The sequence below is a fragment of the Oncorhynchus tshawytscha genome, linkage group LG11, assembly GCF_018296145.1.
Source record: "Oncorhynchus tshawytscha isolate Ot180627B linkage group LG11, Otsh_v2.0, whole genome shotgun sequence".
NCBI lineage: Eukaryota > Metazoa > Chordata > Actinopteri > Salmoniformes > Salmonidae > Oncorhynchus > Oncorhynchus tshawytscha.
In genome coordinates this window covers 32,400,164-32,418,632 of record NC_056439.1, presented here as the reverse complement: position 1 = coordinate 32,418,632, position 18,469 = coordinate 32,400,164, and the positions used below count along the sequence as shown (strand labels likewise).

General features: G+C 40.2%; 2 protein-coding genes and 1 long non-coding RNA gene across 7 annotated transcripts; 2 read left to right on the top strand and 1 right to left on the bottom strand.

Moving 5' to 3' along the window:
• The first annotated feature begins 679 nt into the window (after positions 1–679).
• On the top strand, positions 680–2,454 carry LOC112233184. Its single transcript, XR_002950731.2, has 4 exons — positions 680–779; positions 869–929; positions 1,217–1,314; positions 1,419–2,454. It is a non-coding gene; the product is annotated as an uncharacterized LOC112233184 (long non-coding RNA).
• A 41-nt stretch (positions 2,455–2,495) lies between these two features.
• On the bottom strand, positions 2,496–6,290 carry LOC112261768 (maleylacetoacetate isomerase). Of its 2 annotated transcripts, none has more exons than XM_024437365.2 (9): positions 6,010–6,290; positions 5,634–5,685; positions 5,468–5,535; positions 5,282–5,362; positions 5,001–5,126; positions 4,678–4,753; positions 4,529–4,581; positions 2,816–2,865; positions 2,496–2,699 (listed from the first exon to the last, which is right to left on the bottom strand). In XM_024437365.2, the coding sequence occupies exons 1-9, from the start codon at positions 6,037–6,039 to the stop codon at positions 2,573–2,575; spliced, it is 663 nt and encodes a 220-aa protein (XP_024293133.1). In that variant the 5' UTR covers positions 6,040–6,290; the 3' UTR covers positions 2,496–2,572. The 2 variants fall into 2 exon arrangements, with proteins under 2 accessions (XP_024293133.1, XP_024293134.1); XM_024437366.2 differs by lacking the exon at positions 6,010–6,290 and adding an exon at positions 5,768–5,949.
• Positions 5,009–18,446, top strand: LOC112261765 (methylmalonate-semialdehyde dehydrogenase [acylating], mitochondrial). Of its 4 annotated transcripts, none has more exons than XM_024437362.2 (13): positions 5,009–5,132; positions 6,542–6,679; positions 7,370–7,411; positions 7,553–7,627; positions 9,817–9,978; positions 12,638–12,716; positions 12,969–13,271; positions 13,477–13,598; positions 14,347–14,536; positions 15,011–15,192; positions 15,303–15,482; positions 17,376–17,474; positions 17,774–18,446. In XM_024437362.2, exons 2-13 carry the CDS (start codon positions 6,641–6,643, stop codon positions 17,876–17,878), a joined length of 1,578 nt encoding a protein of 525 aa, XP_024293130.1. In that variant the 5' UTR covers positions 5,009–5,132; positions 6,542–6,640; the 3' UTR covers positions 17,879–18,446. The 4 variants fall into 4 exon arrangements, with proteins under 4 accessions (XP_024293130.1, XP_042185957.1, XP_042185958.1 ...); XM_042330023.1 differs by having other exon boundaries at positions 7,367–7,411; XM_042330024.1 differs by lacking the exon at positions 6,542–6,679 and having other exon boundaries at positions 5,015–5,132.
• The last annotated feature ends 23 nt before the right edge of the window (positions 18,447–18,469 follow it).

Here is an 18,469-nt window from a genome sequence, read left to right as displayed (position 1 = left end):
AAACATCGCCCGAACAAGGAGAGGCATCGACTTTGGCAGAAGTCGTGACATCTAGTCCCAAGAAAAGGAAGCTATCTAGAGAGAACAGTGTTGTGGAGAAGACTGGAAAGATGAAGACAAATTGCAGAGCCGGTCAGAATTCTCAATCAAATAAGTAATTGATTTAAAATGCCAGATATTCTGTTGTATATAAAACATTAATGATATTTTATTTTCAGTTTGTCCATAAAAGCGCTGGAGCCATAACATGTGTCTGAGTGATCCCGAGATGGTCATTGTCATTAGAGGAGCGTATGACCAAACCCGCTGTGAGGACTCTCTATGGAAAATGGAAATAGGTGAGATGAGTCGACTGTTTACTAATATTGATAACTTGTGTAAAACAACTGGGAGAGATTTTGTCCTGTGCCATCTTATTAAAATGCCCTAGTTTTGTCCTGTGCCATCCAAGCTGCTGTCCTGGAGACAAGGCCTACAGAAACGCTCTGTACATTTTTAACCCAGATTTTGAGCTCTGGTACCAACCCATTGTGGAGGGATCTGACCTCTACCTAGGATTGTGTCAATGTTCCTTGATTATATTTCTGTAGAGGCATTGGGCTATTACAATACTTTGCTTAATGTATTTAACCATTACAGGACAACAGTGTTTATTTAACAAACACATTTTATGTTTACATAAAACAGGCTCTAAACCATTTTTTTGTCCAACCGGTTGCTCATTTTTGGTGGCAGGAAGACTACAATCTACCTGAACAACTGTAACATTTTGCATCTCGGTAAGGCTGTGACAAAGAGTGGTGATTTGGATTACGCTACACAAAGCTAGTTACAACTTAATCTTCAAATGCAATTTTCTTTATTTTAGCAAAAGGCTTTATGGAGTACACAGCTGTGAAATATGAGATCATGCCATCACTGCCTCGAGGGTGAGAACATATTTATTCAACCTTGTAATATGTAAACGCAATGCCTATCTGATGTTTTTCATCTTTTGGATATCTAGGACATCAAAAAGTACTTGCTATGATGAAAAACAATTTCTAAATTGCCACACAGACCAATATTGTGACCATTATTTTTTAAATGACTGATATAATTCTATGCCATTTGTTAATCTTATATTTATTACTGTAATCCACACAATGATGTATGGATTGATGTAGAAATGCCTTTTTACTTTGATAACTTTGCCCTATCTTGTCTGTGTGATCAGATATCATGCAGCACTGCCAGTATCAGACAACAGGATGCTGGTCAGTGGAGGTTGTAGTGCTATTGGTGCCTTGCAGGACATCCATATCTTCAACGTGGGTGAGTACACCCTCAACCAGCCTTATCTTGTTTTCCAGAAAGTTAAAATGGTAATCCAGCATCATTCATTTTCAAATTCTATGAATATAAATACTCTGTTTTAGGTTCTTTTCAGACACCAGTATGTGGAGTTCAATGGTATTCCCTTTGCTCTGCGCCAAGCCTCGTGCCGGACACAGCATGAACAACCTGGGAGGTTCTGTCCTCCCAAGCACTGTCAAACAGAAGCAGGGCGAGCATACCAACACCCACAGCACTCTGCTGGTGTTTGGGGGCTCAGACTGCGCCGCCGGGATCTTCTTCAATGACCCAGTGAAGTGCACAGTGGAGATCCCTGGAGATAAGAGACGGGACCTTAAGGAGAGACTATAACAGCCTTATGGGGAATAAGGGGGAAAAATTTGACTTTATATCCGTGTCTGACTTACAAATTCTGAATGATATGAGTGAATGTATCATGGGCAGAACTAATACAGGGACTGTTGAGTCCTTTTTATTTGCTCTTCTGTGTAATGGCTCTGTTACATTAGGCTTGGATGTAATTAAATCTTCAGTAACAGTTTTATTGTGGCCACTGAAGGCTGTAGTCTAGCCTGATTTGCTCTTTTCTGTTGATTGTCAGTTATGGTGCAAGTTATGCCTTTTTAATCACACTGTTGTCAGGTGTCTGACATTACATTATGGGTTGTTAACTTTTTTATATTGATTTTTAAGTGCCATTCTCCCCATCTGAGAAATGGTATAGGCACCAGATCTAACAAACAACATCTCTCCTGTGTTCTAGATATTTTCTCACCAATGTGTGTTGAAAGAAAATAACTTTCTATTTAATTTACATTTTTTAAGCATGGGTTAATTAACTGCTGCATGATATTAGTTGAACTTCAACTATTTTACTAAACTTATTATTAAACAAAGAGCAGACAGCCATTTCCACTTTCCTCATGTGTATACCAGTGGGCTGGTATTGGTGTACTTTCATGTTGTCTATTGTATTTATCTTCACAAATCCACTATGTTCCAATGTCATGTTGAGCATATGTCAAGATGGGGGAACATGCTGTATCAGAGGTTAAAATGTACATATTCAAACTCAACTACTCATCATACAAGTAATACATGGTCTTAACCCAAACATTCTTTATTTTAGTCTTATTTCAAGTCACGAGATTGAAACCAAATTATTCATATCAAATATTTTTATTGAAGTATTCAATGATGATGGCACTACTGGCTCCTGTAGATGTCAGATGGGTTCTCATGTACATATGTCAGCAGGTGTGTCTGGTTGGCAAGATGGATGACTCACTTTGAAAGCCTCTACCTTCATTAAGGTTTGGTTTAGCCTTTTGATAGTTGGGAACTGATCAACGTCCACTTTGAACCTGTTTGGCAAATGTAAAAAGTCTCTTCATTTGGGTTGTATGTTCAGTGTAAAATGTGTCTCATGCTGTGGTGTTTTTCTGTTCCAGTTCTGACTGAATGATGGAGAGTGCCTTACCGTTCAGCATTATAGACTTGAGGGACGAGACAGATGTCTGCCATGGAGATCTAAGAGGTAAACATTATCAAGAATTCCTCAACTTAAAGTGAGGTTGACTGTAGAACAACGTCACACATCCATACTGACTTTACACACATTCACATACAATCATCATATACAGTGCCTTCAGAAAGTATTCACACCCCTTGACTTTTTACACATTTTGTTATTAGTCTGAATTTAAAATGGATTACATTGAGATTGTGTCACTGGCCTACACACAATACACCATAATATAAAGTGGAATTATGTTTTTAGACATTTAAAAAAATTAATTGAAAGATTTAAATGTCTAGTCAATAAGTATTCAACCCCTTTGTTATGGCAAGCCTAAATAAGTTCAGGAGTAAACAATGAATATCCCTTTGAGCATGGTGAAGTTATTAATTACACTTTGGATGGTGTATCAATACACCCAGTCACTACACAGACACAGGTGTGTTTCCTAACTCAGTTGCTGGAGAGGAAGAAAACCGCTCAGGGATTTCACCATGAGGCCATTGGTGATTTTAAAACAGTTACAGAGTTTAATGGCTGTGATGGGAGAACTGAAGATGGATCAACAACATTCTAGTTACTCCACAATACTAAGTGTACAGAATAAAAATATTCCAAAACATGCATCCTGTTTACAAAAAGGCACTAAAAAGTAAAACTGCAAAAAAATGTACTAAATACAAAACGTTATGTTTAGTGCAAATACAACAACACACCCTTCTTCATATTTCAACCATGGTGTTGGCTGCATCATGTTATGGGTATGCTTGTCATCGACAAGGACAAGGGAGTTTTTTAGGATAAAAAAACAGAATACAGTTAAGCACAGGCAAAATCCCTGAGGGAAACCTGGTTGAGTCTGCTTTCCAACAGACGCTGGGAGACAAATTCACCTTTCAGCAGAACAATAACCTACAACACAAAGCCAAATATACACTGGAGTTGCTTACTAAGACGACATTGAATGTTCATGAGTTGCCTAGTTACAGTTTTGACTTAAATCGGCTTGAACATCTACGGCAAGACTTGAAAATGGCTATCTAGCAATGATCAAGAACCAACTTTACAAAGCTTGAAGAATAAAAAAAATAAAAATGTACAAATATTGTACAATCCAGGTTCGCAAAGCTCTTAGACTTAACCAGAAAGACTCACAGCTGTAATCGCTGCCAAAAGTGATTCTAACATGTATTAACTTAAGTAAATTAGATATTTCTGTATTTCATTTTCAATACATTTTCTAAAATGTATAAACATTTTCATTGTCATTATTGGGTATTGTGTGTACTTGAGAAAAATATCTACTTAATCCATTTTGAATTCAGGCTGTAACAACAAAATGTGGAATAAGTCAAGGGGGTATGAATATTACTGAAGGTATGCTGCTGCTACTCTTGTTTATCATAAATCACCTTACTCCTATCACTCCAGTATCCCTGCACATTGTAAATATGGTATTGGCACTGACCCTGTATTTAGCTTACTTTCTTGTGTTCTTATTTCTATTTCTCGTGTGTTTTTGTACTACTGATATTGATTACTGCATTGTTGGGAATGAGCAAGCAAGAAAGGCATTTCACTCTAATTGTGTGTGTGAAAATAAAAAACCTAACTTGAGATACTTAGCTTAACACTGCCACTGTGTTTTTATGTGATGAACGAGTGTCCCCTCACCTCGTCCCCTACACAGTACTTGCTTGCCGTCTCTTTCAGAATGGGCTCCAAGGCTGAGGAGAAACACACAGTGACATGGAGTCAGGCCTGTAATGGCTGTCTGGAGATGAGCTATAGTGTCATGTTGAACGTAAGGCTATTTTAGCCACCTTCAAAACCTCTTTGGATGAAATGTTGCGCCCACTGCAACTTCTCTGCTCCAATCTTCTGTAGCACATACAAATTCTGAAATACAAAATGATCAGACATGACTGAGTACCTCTACAGTCATCACCATAATTGTTGCAATGGTCATTCAACCATGATGTCAGCATGTCTGAGATTCTGCCATTTGATTTTGCTTTCCTTCCATACAGTAAACCTAGTTTGTTTTGCAAACAAGGTCAGAGATCTGCAGTGGACTGGTGTGCTTTCAATTTGTTTTATTCCTTTCTCTCGTTTGCCCACATTCTTTGTGCTGTAATACCCTCACCTGCACAGGTTGGATCCCGGAGGCGATGAGGTCAGAGATCATGCGCACCTGGGCACGCTTCTTTGGGTCTGTAGGGAGAAGCCTGGGTCCTGGTCTGGTCTCCTCAATGTACTGGATCACTGCCAGCTGAGTGTGAGTGGAGAGGTCTTATCATTATTGTCAGTAGTCAATGTTATATTTTGGGAATATGGAGCTAGATTTGAGGTTCTTTTGACTTTTATCAGTATCTCAAAAGTACATAACTGTTAACAGTGACAAACCAATAACACTATTGGACTCACCGACTGAGACAGGGTGATGCCATCAATTTGGACAGCAGGCACTTGTTGCATAGAGTTTAACGCCTTGTATTGGTCTGTAAGCTAAAATATACAATAGGTACAGTGTGAGGACATTATATCTAATATACCATTATAGAGGTTAATTACCTCTACCTGATGAAAAAGCATGATGTATGAGTAAGTTACCTGCTGACCCCCATCTTTGATAAGATTGACTGGGACTTGGTCAAATTCAATACCTTTCAGAGCAAAAGCTGGAAGAAGCAAAGTAGGTTATTTCTTTCCAGGGTCAAAGTCAATGTTCCAATGCTGTAAAGTAGGCAGAGACGTAGAAGACTACATAGGAACTTACCAATTCGAACCCTCCAAGAACATGAACTCCTGAAATATCCATGAAGAATGGGCTAAAGGGGAGAAAAATAAATCAGTTCACGTGATAACAATACAATATTATCATATCTTACTTAACTTTGCTCATTGATTCACCTTTGTTTGAGTTGCCATAGTATTCAGACAGATCTGGCGCTCAACGATTACAAGTTCCTACTGCTAATAAAAAAAAGCTCAGTTTCTAGCGGCCAATAGAATGCTTTCCCAAATACCCCTCCTCCTTGTTTTTTTGGTCTATGACTAAGCACTCTCGCAGTAACTTTCTGCAAATGATTCCACATTTTAGTATCGCAAACGTGTCTACTTGTTGCAAGCAAGAATTGGTAGAATAGGCATACCTTTTTGAGGCATGCGAGTGAGAGCCGCATTGCAGGTTATAAGTAGGCTAGAGACAATAAGCTATTACTGTTATGCAAATAAACTACTTTGACAATGACATGTCACAGAATCTACTCTGATTCTTCGATCACGGCTGGCAGTTATGCGATTTTGCCTATGCGCAATGATACAAACTGGCAATCGTTTCCTGTATCACGCGTATTATAAATTCCACCGTGTTTCATAAATGTAGCGCCAACTCATTGTAACAGTGTAGCTATATTATAAAATGGGGTGATAAACTCTGTGACAGACATTACGTAAATGAACCAGTTGAGTTGTCAAAAAGACTGATCCGCGTTGTATCCAATGAAATACTTGCGTTGAGATCATTTTTTCTAATAAAGGCGGTTTATCTTTAATTGTACATAGAGATTGGCTAATACCGTTGTAGTTTCAGCCAGTAAGGTGTATATTTTTGTGAGCGGTCTTATTCTAAGCCAATAACTGACCAGATATTTCTAGACCCTTCCTTCTTTTAAATCCATGTAGGTGAGGGAGTAGGTTTGAAGTGCGTCTCCTGGCCACGGTCCTGCAAGAGGGTTCGGGACATTATTTTGGGATAAATCAAGCAATAAACACATTTTCATCATGGCAACGACTGTAATGAGGTCACTGTTGAAGAAATGGGTAAGAACTCATATTATAATGCTTTACCCAAGAGTTAATGAAGACACTAACAGCTTTCGAAAGCACAGGAGGCTGCTGAGGGGAGGACAGCTCATAATAATGGCCAATGGAAACCATGTGTTTGATGTATTTGATACTGTTCCAGCCATTACCACAACCCCGACCTACCCAATTAAAGTGCCACCAACCTCCCGTGTTCAAAATGTTTCACATTGTTTACAAAGTGATAGATGCCATATGGCTTGGCTCTTGTCTTGTTCTCAACTATTCTCCGGGTCACTAAATTTAAGGAACAATTCCTCCTTAGACTCCTGCTCTTTGTATGGGGAAAAAGTATGTGCTTATCACATGCAGCTGCCTGTCAAGCTTTGTGCAGCTCTATGACTCCCATGTGTGCTCTCCAGCTACATTGTTTAATTGATACATTTTGGGCTTTTAGTAATCCCTCCAACAGTCACTGTAATATTGATCCCCAGGTACACCTTCATGGCCCAGTTGCACTTCAATGATATTTGGGATTGCCATAGTTGTACATTAATCTTCCGTCCTAACAGAAGGCCTGGAAGTAGGTAGTAGGCCTTTGATTCTAATGCTATATAGCTGACATTTGATATGATACTATTCACAATAAATGCATGAACTCGTGGATTAATTATTCTTTACAGCTAACCACTTGCTTCCTCTCAGCAGGTACCTCTTCAGGTCAGGCACATGTGTTACTCCTCCTCAGTGGTTAGTAATAACACTTTTAATAATAGAGTTTAATTATGGTGGCTGTATATGACTACAAACAGATTACCACTAGAGGATTAACTGTCACACAGATCTGTATTTCTGATAGAAATTGAACATGTTAAAAATGTCTCCCCGCAGCCCACCACAAAGTTGTTTATTAATGGGAAGTTCGTTGAATCCAAGACTTCAGAATGGTTAGATATTCACAATCCGGTAAGTAACTAGGCCTTAAAGAGCTCAAATATAGTTTACCTAAATTCAATTGTGTTACCCATTGTATTTGATTAGTTGATGCACAGAATAATGCACAAACAACACCTTGGATGGGCATGCACTGCTACATTAAGGTCAACTTAGCTGGTTAATCAGTTACCTGAGTTTTGACCAGTTTATCCAGTTTCTGCACAAAATTGTCCAAGTTTTCAGCAATGCAAAGGTTATAGGTCCATTACTATTATGTAAAAGAAAAAGAGCTAGACTTTTATGAGTATACATATACAGTACCAGTCAAAAGGACACACCTTCAAGGGTCTTTCTTTATTTGTACTATTTTACTATATATACATTGTAGAATAATAGTGAAGACATCAAAACGATGAAATAACACATATGGAATCATGTAGTAACCAAAAAAGTGTTAAACAAATATTTTTTAATTTATATTTTATATTCTTCAAAGTAGCCACCCTTTGTCTTGATGACAGCTTTGCACACTCTTGGCATTCTCTCAACCAGCTTCATGAGGAAGGCTTTTCCAACAGTCTTGAAGACGTTCACACATGCTGAACACTTGTTGGCTGCTTTTCCTTCACTCTGCAGTCCAACTCATCCCAAACCATCTCAATTGGGTTGAGGTTGGGTGATTGTGGAGGCCAGGTCATCTAATGCAGCACTCCATCAAACTCCTTCTTGGTCAGATAGCCCTTACACAGCCTGGAGGTGTGTTGGGTCATTGTCCTGTTGAAAAACAAATGATAGTCCCACTAAGCGCAAAACAGATGGGATGGCATATCGCTGCAGAATGCTGTAGGAGCCATGCTGGTTAAGTGTACCTTGAATTTTAAATCAATCACAGACAGTGTCACCAGCAAAGCACCCCCACACCATCATACCTCCTCCTCCATGCTTCATGGTGGGAACCACACATGCAGAGATCATCCATTCACCTACTCTGCATCTCACAAAGACACAGCGGTTGGAACCAAAAATCTCACATTTGAACTCATCAGACCAAAGGACAAATTTCCACCGGTCTAATGTCCATTGCTCGTGTTTCTTGGCCCAAGCAAGTCTCTTCTTATTATTGGTGTCCTTTAGGAGTGGTTTCTTTGCAGCAATTCGACCATGAATGCCTGATTCATGCAGTCTCTTAATAGTTGATGTTGAGATGTGTCTGTTACTTCAACTCTGTGAATTATTTATTTGGGCTGCAATCTGAGGTGCAGTTAACTCTAATGAACTTATCCTCTGCAGCAGAGGTAACTTTGGGTCTTCCTTTCCTGTACTGAGAGCCAGTTTCATCATAGCGCTTTGATGGTTTTTGCGACTGCACTTGAAGAAACTTTAACGGTTCTTGAAATTATCCGGATTGACTGACCTTCATGTCTTAAAGTAATGATGGACTGTAATTTTTCTTTGCTTATTTGAGCTGTACTTGCCATAATGTGGACTTGGTCACTTACCAAATAGGGCTATCTTCTGTATACCACCCCTACCTTGTCACAATACAACTGATTGGCTCAAACGCATTAAGGAAAGAAATTACTCAAATGAACTTTTAACAAGGCACACCTGTTAACTGAAATGCATTCCAGGTGACTACCACATGAAGCTGGTTGAGAGAATGCCAAGAGTCTGCAAAGCTGTCATCAAGGCAACGGGTGACTACTTTGAAGTCTCAAATAAAAACCTTTCTTGATTACTACATGATTTAACACTTTCTTGATTACTATGTGTTATTCTACAATGTAGAAAATAGTAAAAAATAAAGAAAAACCCTTGAATGAGTAGGTGTATCAACTTTTGACTGGTACTGTAGGTGTGCAATAAATTGGTGTGCTGTTTTCTTGAGATCTATCTCAAGTTGTTATAATTCTCAAGAATGCTTTTGCATGAATGTTCAAAGGTCAGTTAGCTGGCACTTTGATCCTTCGGCCTTCCTTTGCTTTCAGTTTACTCATATCATCGGAATTTAGAATGAGATTAATGCTCTCTTAAGAGTCAAAGACATTGCAATATTTTTGATGAAATGGCCGATCTGATGGTTTTGTCAGTGTGTGTCAGATCATAATGTGTTGAAGTTATCTGCTCAAGCTGAGCACACTTCATACCAATCAAATATGTTTTTTTGTAATCAGGTTACAGTTCACCCACTAATGTGTTCTTCCCTCTAACTGTAACAGGCCACCAACGAGGTGATAGCCCGCGTCCCCAAGGCTACACAGGAAGAGATGCTGTCTGCTGTGGACTCCTGCTCACAGTCCTACCACTCCTGGTCTGAAACCTCCATCTTGGCACGCCAACAGATCTTTCTGCGCTATCAGCAGCTTATCAAGGACAACATTGTAAGTCTGTAGCAGAGACAAGAATTTGTTGTACATATGGTACAATACCGCTAGAAGCAAAGGTCAAATCTCATAATTCTCCGTTACACGTTTAACATCATGCACTTGTGGTTGCACATTTTTTTTCTGTCATGTTTTGGGGTTCAAAGACCGCCTCTGTATGCCATATCATTTTAATATTTTGTACCATACAAATTCAGCATGGATTTGATTAATATGAACCCTACTCTCAATGGCACACTTTTAGGCATGATAGATACTAGTTCCTTAGGTGATAAGAAAGAAGAAACACCACAATGCCTCCATACTATTCCTATGTTGTAAATAATATTTGTTGGTCTGTGGTGTGTAATGAGGAGCAAACAGACGTTGAACGTGATACATTTATGAAATTGCTTATCCCAGTTACTAATAAGCATGAGGCATGCACCCATTAATTAAGAAAATGACTGTAAAAACTGTTAAATCCCCATGGATAGATGAGGAATTGAGAAATTTTATGGTTGAGAGTGATGAGGCAAAATTAATGGCAAATAAGTCTGGCTGCACAACCGATTGGCAAACGTACTGCAAATTGAGCAATCATGGGACTAAACTGAATAAAAATAAGAAAAACCTACACTATGAAACAAAGATAAATTACATAAACAATGATAGTAAAAAGCTTTGGAGCACCTTAAATGACATTTTGGGAAATAAAGGCAAACTCATCTCCATCATTCATTGAATCAGATGACCCATTCATCACATAACCAACTGATATTGCCAACTACTTTAATTTTTTTAATTGGCAAGATTAGCAAATTTAGGGATGACATGCCAGCAACAAACGCTGACACTACACATCCAAGTATATCTGACCAAATTATGAAAGAAAGGCATTGTCATTTTGAATTCCGTAATGTAATGTTTAATGGAAGAGGTGAAAAAATAATTGTTGTCTATCAACAATGACAAGCCACCGGGGTCTGACAACTTGGATGGAACATTACTGAGGATAATAGTGTACGATATTGCCACTCCTATTTGCCATATCTTCAATTTAAGACTGATAGAAAGTGTGTGCCCTCAGGTCTGGAGGGAAGCGAAAGTCATTCCGCTACCCAATCAGTCGGTTACCAACCCTGAGTAAAGTTTAGGAAAAAATTGTGTTTGACCAGATACAATGCTATTTTACAGTAAACAAATTGACAACAGACTTTCAGCATACTTATAGGGAAGGACATTCAACAAGCACAGCACTTACACAAATGACTGATGAAATTGATAATAAAAAGATTGGGGCCTGTTTTGTTAGACTTCAGTGTGGCTTTTGACATTATTGATCATAGTCTGCTGCTGGAAAAACGTATGTGTTATGGCTTTACACCCCCTGCTATATTTTGGATAAAGAGTTACCTGTCTAACAGAACACAGAGGGTGTTCTTTAATAGAAGCTTCTCCAACATAATCCAGGTAGAATCAGGAATTCCCCAGGGCAGCTTTCTAGGCCCTTAACTTTAAAAAAAATCTTTACAAATTATATGTCACTGGCTTTAAGTAAAGAATGGGTGGCAAGGAATAAGTTAGTCCTAAATATTTCAAAAACTAAAAGCATTATATTTGGGACAAATCATTCACTAAACCCTAAACCTTAACTAAATCATGTAATAAATCATGTGGAAATTGAGCAAATCATTCACTAAACCCTAAACATCAACTAAATATTGTAATAAATCATGTGGAAATTGAGCAAGTTGTCAAAAGTAGTCAAAACATATTGATACGGGGCCTCCCGAGTGGCGCAGTGGTGCTAGAGGCGTCAGTACAGATCCGGCTTCGATCCCGGGCTGTGTCACAGCTTGCCGCGACCGGGAGACCCATGAGGCGGCGCACAATTGGCCCAGCATCGTTCGGGGAAGGTTTGGCCGGCTTGGATGTCCTTGTCCCATCGCGCTCCATTGACTCCCTGTGACGGCCGGGCGCATGCACGCTTACTTCAGTTGCCAGCTGTACAGTGTTTTCTCTAAAACATTGGCGTGGCTGGCTTCGGGTTAAGTAGTGGAGGAGAGAGGAGAGATTGAATTCATCACTACTTGTATTTGTGACAGGTATTGACATGTTGAAAGCACAGAGCTGTCGGTTTTAAATGACTAGCACACAGCTCAGACACCCATGCATACCCCACAAGACATGTCACCAGAGATCTCTTCACAGTCCTCAAGTCCAGAACAGACTATGGGAAAAGTCTGTCAGATTTAAATAACAGATAAAACTACACTTTATTTAACAGTGAGGACTGTTAAGCAACACAAACATAGGCGCAGACACATGCATACACACACATGATAACATACATACATATACACATATACATTCACATGGATTTTGTGTTGTTGATATGTGGTAGTGGAGTAGGGGACTGAGGCCACACACTTAGTGTATTGTGAAATCTGTTATGAATGTATTGTAATGTTTTTAAAATTGTATAACTGCCTTAATTTTGCTGGACCCCAGGAAGAGTAGGGGATGGGGATCCATAATAAATACAAATACAAATGCAAATAAATACAAAATACTATTTATTTACAGCAGCTGTTGCTTAGCTTGATTTACTCAATTTAAATTGAATTGATTTGAAGTGTGTGTTGGCTCATGGTGTGTGTGTCTTGTGTTCCAGAAAGAGCTTGCCAGGAGCATTACTCTGGAGCAGGGCAAGACCCTGGCAGATGCAGAAGGGGATGTGTTCAGAGGATTGCGTAAGTCTCACGTGCACTGGCTTTTCCAAAGGGCAATATTTAGAGAGATGTTTTATTAGCCTCTTTTAATACTTGTTGCAGCCAAGAAAATGGTTAATCAGAGCATTATTTCAGTGTCTAGGTCACTAGTATAAAAAGCCCTTTGGTCTGTCACTTATGTGACTCAGTCTCCATATGAGGGATAGTCAAACACATTCTGTGACTGACCCAGTGTTTTCTGTACCTGAATGACACCTACTGTCTCCTCTCCAGAGGTGGTGGAGCACACATGCAGCATCACCTCCCTGATGCTGGGGGAGACTCTGCCCTCCATCACAAAAGACATGGACACCTACACCTACCGCCTGCCCATCGGGGTGTGTGCCGGCATCGCCCCCTTCAACTTCCCCGCCATGATCCCTCTGTGGATGTTCCCCATGGGCATGGTGTGTGGCAACACCTACCTGCTGAAGCCCTCAGAGCGGGTGCCAGCCTGCACCATGCTGTTGGCCAAGATGCTGCAGGATGCTGGGATGCCAGACGGGACCCTGAACATCATCCATGGCCAGCACGACGGTAAGATAAAAGCTAAATGTCCCATCACCTGCTGATCTCTAAGCTATATCTGGAGACATTGGTGCTGTGATGTGAATCATTGAATTATCATTGTGTCTCTATGCTATGATTCACATTCATTTACAGTGTGATGAGATAATGGAGAGATTATGGATGGCCTGTCAGTGCTCTATGCAAAATGAATCCCTGCCCCACTCTTTCCCAGCTGTCAACTTCATCTGTGATCATCCGGCCATCAAGGCTATCAGCTTTGTGGGCTCTAACCAAGCCGGAGAGTACATCTATGAGAGGGGATCTAAAAATGGCAAGAGAGTACAGTCCAACATGGTGAGTTTGTGCTATTAATGAACAGAGGGTGGCGGTGTTGGCTTAAAAACTATTGTTGAACGTTATCCTCTTTGTTTCTCTTTTCTACCATGGCTGATTAGCTGTACAGATGAAACAGGGATTCAGATCCAGAGAGCCCAGACACTTTGTGGAAAATATTGAGTGGAAATGTGTCATTTATCTTATTTGACACATACCCACAATAATGATCTACAAATGAAGTGCATTGACGTAATATAAAGGACTTACAATATTGTACTTTTATTGTTTGTTCACTAAAGTTCTTTAAGAGGATAAACTTTCGAGACCATCTCTGATCTAATTTGCATGCAACCACATTGAAGGCATGGTGTGAAGCCTCGATCAGACCGACAGCGTCGTTGCATCAATGCTGCATAATACATTTTGCAGTCAAACTTTTTCCATTATGTAATCTTTTAAACTGGATATGTGTGCAACAAAAAAACATTCACCTTTTGCTACTATTTCTGTCAAGTCTATGCATACAATTTGATGCAAACGTTGGATATATCCAACGTATGCACCACACAGAACTCACTGAAACTGCCTCTGCAATGCAGCGTTCCATTGGAAATGAATGTACGTTGGTGTACCAAAATGCAATGAAGTTGTCGGTTTGATCGAGACGTAATGGGAATTGGATCACTTTTCCCTGGTATTCAGACCATGGGTATTCGGTTCAAGGGACAGAAGGCTAAACGATTCCCACCCTTATGCTCTGCTGTAGGGAGCAAAGAACCATGGTGTGGTGATGCCTGATGCAAATAAGGAGACCACTCTGAACCAGCTGGTGGGTGCAGCTTTCGGGGCAGCAGGGCAGCGCTGCATGGCCCTCTCCACGGCCATCCTGGTGGGCGAGGCCCGCAGCTGGCTGCCTGAACTGGTGGATCGTGCAAAAGCTCTGCGAGTTAATGCAGGTATCCCAACCTCTCACCTGGCCCGCACCTCCCGCCCTATCCATTCCTAAGGAGCCCTCTGCTCACTCTCTTGAGGCCACCCACGAGCCCTAACCACACCTCTCGCTCTACCATAACTTCAGATGGGGCTGAACTGGGAGAGAGGGCTTGTTGAGTCACTCATGCTGCAAATTTGTGGCAACATTTACGGCCGAAGCTTAAGAGTAGCTCAGAGCATCAAGTCTTTGAGAAGGGAAGTTGATGGGGAGGAGAAGAATGAATGATTCCCCTTATTTGCAGTCATAAACACTCTAATTTGTGTGGCTGCACAGGAAACACCTAAACAGCCATTTTAGAGGGAGTGCCTTTGGGGGCCCCTCGCCATAGCTGGGCTTTTGAGTTGTGTGTGTCTGCGGGTGAAGGGGTATTTGTGTGTACATGTGTGGCTGTGAGGGAGAATTCTCAATGCAGGTTGTTTTTCGGGAACCCTCTCAGGGGACCAGGCAGGTGTGGACGTGGGGCCCCTGATCTCCCCTCAGGCCAAGGAAAGGGTCAACAGCCTGATTCAGAGTGGGGTGGATGAGGGAGCTCAGCTGCTGCTCGACGGCAGGAATGTCAAAGTCCAGGGCTATGAGAATGGCAACTTTGTGGGGCCCACCATCATTTGCAATGTCACAGTAAGTGTGTTCATGCAGGTGACAAATATTCTAGTTCTACTGCCCAAAAGTATGCTGATCTTATTTTCTGACCATATCCTGAAATTATGTAATTCCTTTTTGTCTCCTAGCCCCAGATGAAGTGCTATACTGAGGAGATCTTTGGGCCTGTCCTGGTTGTACTGGAGGCTGAATCCTTGGATGACGCCATCAGCCTTGTTAACAATAACCCTTATGGCAATGGCACAGCTATCTTCACCACCAACGGAGCCACAGCACGCAAATACACTCACAAGGTGGATGTAGGCCAGGTGAGTGTCTGTGGACCAATGTGTGTGTCCCTATTTCCTGGGAGAATGGAGGCATTCATACCCTCTACCGTGTCTATACCTTAAACAAGGAGGACATTGCACCTTTATTCTAAAACATGCACTCAACAACCATTATTGTCCATGGCAAATATAGCCTTATTTGCTTCTGCTCTAAACTGAACACTTCTGCCCCCCTCTTCCTTTCACCACCCATGTGGACTTCAAATAGCAAATATGTTCCTTTTTTTTATCAAAACAGGGGGACATAGAAATACATTTGCCTAGTAGGATTACAGTAGGGGAAATCTTAAATTAACTGCAAAAGGGATTCCTTTGGACCTGTTAAATGTTTCAGGCTTACAATGCCTTCAGAAAGTTTTCATACCCATTGATTTATTCCAAATTTTGTTGTTACAGCCTGAATTCAAAATGTTTTTAAAATTCACCTGTTTACAAACAATACCCCATAATGACAATGTGAAAACATGTTTTTAGAAATGTTTGCAAATGTATTAAATTAAATACAGAAATATCTCATTTACATAAGTATTTACACTCCCGAGTCAATACTTGAATCACCTTTGGCAGCAATTCTGGGTAAGTCTCTAAGAGCTTTGCACACCTGGATTGCACAATCTTTGCACATTATTTAAAAATTCTTCAAGCTCTGTCAAGTCGGTTGATCGTTGATAGACAGCCATTTTCAAGTCTTGCCATAGATTTTCAAGCCAATTTAGGTCAAAACTGTAACATTCAATGTCATCTTAGTAAGCAACTCCAGTGTGTATTTGACCTTGTGCCTTAGGTTATTGTCCTGCTGAAAGGTGCATTTTGTCTCCCAGTGTCTGTTGGAAAGCAGACTGAACCAGGTTTTCCTCTAGGATTTTGCCTGTGCTATGCTCTGTTCCATTTATTTGTGTCCTAAAAAAACTCACTAGTCCTTGCCGATGACAAGCATACCCATAACATGATGCAGCCACCACCATGCTTGAAAATAGGAAGAGTGGTACTCAGTGACGTGTTGGATTTGCCCCTAACATAACGTTTTGTATTCAGGACATACATTTATTCCATTTTTTATTTAACCTTTTTTTAAACTTGGCAAGTCAGTTAAAGAACCAATTCTTATTTACAATGATGACTTATAAAGTAAATTTCTTTGCCACATTTCTTTTGCAGTATTACTCTAGTGCCTCATTGTAACAGCATGTTTTGGAATATTTTGTTCTGCACAGGCTTCTTTCTTTTCACTCTGTCATTTAGGTTAGTATTGTGGAGTAACTACTTTGTTGTTGATCTATCCTTGGTTTTCTCCTATCACAGCCATTAAACTCTGTAACTGTTTTAAAGTCACCATTGGCCTCATGGTGAAATCCCTGAGTGGTTTCTTTCTTCTTTGACATTATGGGGTATTGTGTGTAGGCCAGTAACACATATCTCAGTTTATTCCATTTTAAATTCAGGCTGTAACACAACAAAATGTGGATAAAGTCAAGAGGGTGTGAATACTTTACCTTGTCTGCGTGCCTCCGCTATGCCCTGTGTTTGCTGTTTTTTCCATCCCTCAGCCAAAAGGCTTGACTCCCATGTCCAAAATTACTCCTGCATTTTCAAACATTCTCAACCAACCATGAGTTTCCAGTGGACTTAAAAACAAACAAAAGTGGCCTCAAAAACAAAATGTTTTGTTTAGTTCTCCTGTCCCTCTTGCATGCAATGCTTTCAACACTGTGAACACAAGCAATGGTTTTCGGTTTGTTGTGACTCATTTTTCATGCATTGTTTGTTCTTCGAACTAGCATTTAGTACACCTTCTTCTCCCAGAAATACTCATTCAGTTGCTCTGAAGGGGTATTTGTTTCCAATGCGGTAATGGAAGTTTGTGTTTTGTAGATTGGGGTGAATGTTCCCATCCCTGTTCCTCTGCCCATGTTCTCCTTCACTGGCTCAAGAGGTTCCTTCAGAGGAGACACCAACTTCTACGGCAAACAAGTGAGTATCAATTGACATAAGGTAACAAGGTGTTTGAAGACATACTGTAGTTAGTATGACTGGTCCTAATAAGGGGTTGTACTGCTGGGTAAAGTCCACATGAAGGTTGGGGCCTCTACACAGTGAGTTTATGTGGCTGACTGACGATGTAAAACACTCAGTCCTCTTAACTAGTGATGGCTGATCAAAGCCAATTGTCTTGAGTCCAGATTTTCAGCTTCATTTCATGTTATGTAATACGGTCATGATGCCATAGTTACAGAGCATCCTATTATAGATGTCTTCTCTGCTTTCTAAAGGGCATCCAGTTTTACACACAGATCAAAACTGTTACTTCACAATGGAAGGCCGAAGACTCAACCGTGAAAACCCCTGCAGTTTCCATGCCAACCATGGGACGCTAAAAGGGTCTGGAGAAAGAACATTCCCACTTCCCCATGTCTTTTGTGAAGCAACATTTTAAAACTACTGTGCTGTCCTGTCGCCATGAGTTGATAATTACCCATAGTCATTTTAAAAGCCTTAATGTAGAATTTGTACCCAAGATGTGATATATTTTTTCAATGATATCTCAAGATTCATTCACTCACTGTGGATCAATAGTTTGGCTTCATCATTGAATGAGTTCCTTTGTTATATGAATGTTTCTACTAATTGTGTGTCTGGGTATCCATGTTATGATTTTGGAAACAATGCAAATAACTGTGGAGCAGTTAAAACAGTGTAAAGTACTCACATATATATATTTTTCTTTGTATGCAACATCTGTGTTCAAAATATACTGCCTCACCAGCATTATGATGTTGATGAATGTGTAGCTGCCAAATGTGATGCCACTATTAATCATACATTCAGTGCATCTGAATGTTTGAGATGCGTTTTATGCACACTTGCTGTGGTGCAGTTATTCATGTATTTAATTTAGACCTGAACAGGTTGCATTTGAATAAAAAGCCATCAGTTTAAATTGAACCCTTTATCGTCCATCTGTCTCT

Bases quoted from the DNA above. Each gene is read 5' to 3' on its own strand.
- LOC112261765 (XM_042330023.1), top strand. From the start codon at position 6,641: ATGGCAACGACTGTAATGAGGTCACTGTTGAAGAAATGG. The intron at 13,272-13,476 runs GTAAGATAAAAG...ACTCTTTCCCAG, and splicing joins CATCCATGGCCAGCACGACG to CTGTCAACTTCATCTGTGAT. The intron at 13,599-14,346 runs GTGAGTTTGTGC...GCTCTGCTGTAG, and splicing joins AGAGAGTACAGTCCAACATG to GGAGCAAAGAACCATGGTGT.
- LOC112261768 (XM_024437365.2), bottom strand. From the start codon at position 6,039: ATGCGGCTCTCACTCGCATGCCTCAAAAAG. The intron at 5,686-6,009 runs GTATGCCTATTC...TCTCCCCTTTAG, and splicing joins CACTCGCATGCCTCAAAAAG to CCCATTCTTCATGGATATTT. The intron at 5,127-5,281 runs GTGAGTCCAATA...ACTCACACTCAG, and splicing joins GCATCACCCTGTCTCAGTCG to CTGGCAGTGATCCAGTACAT.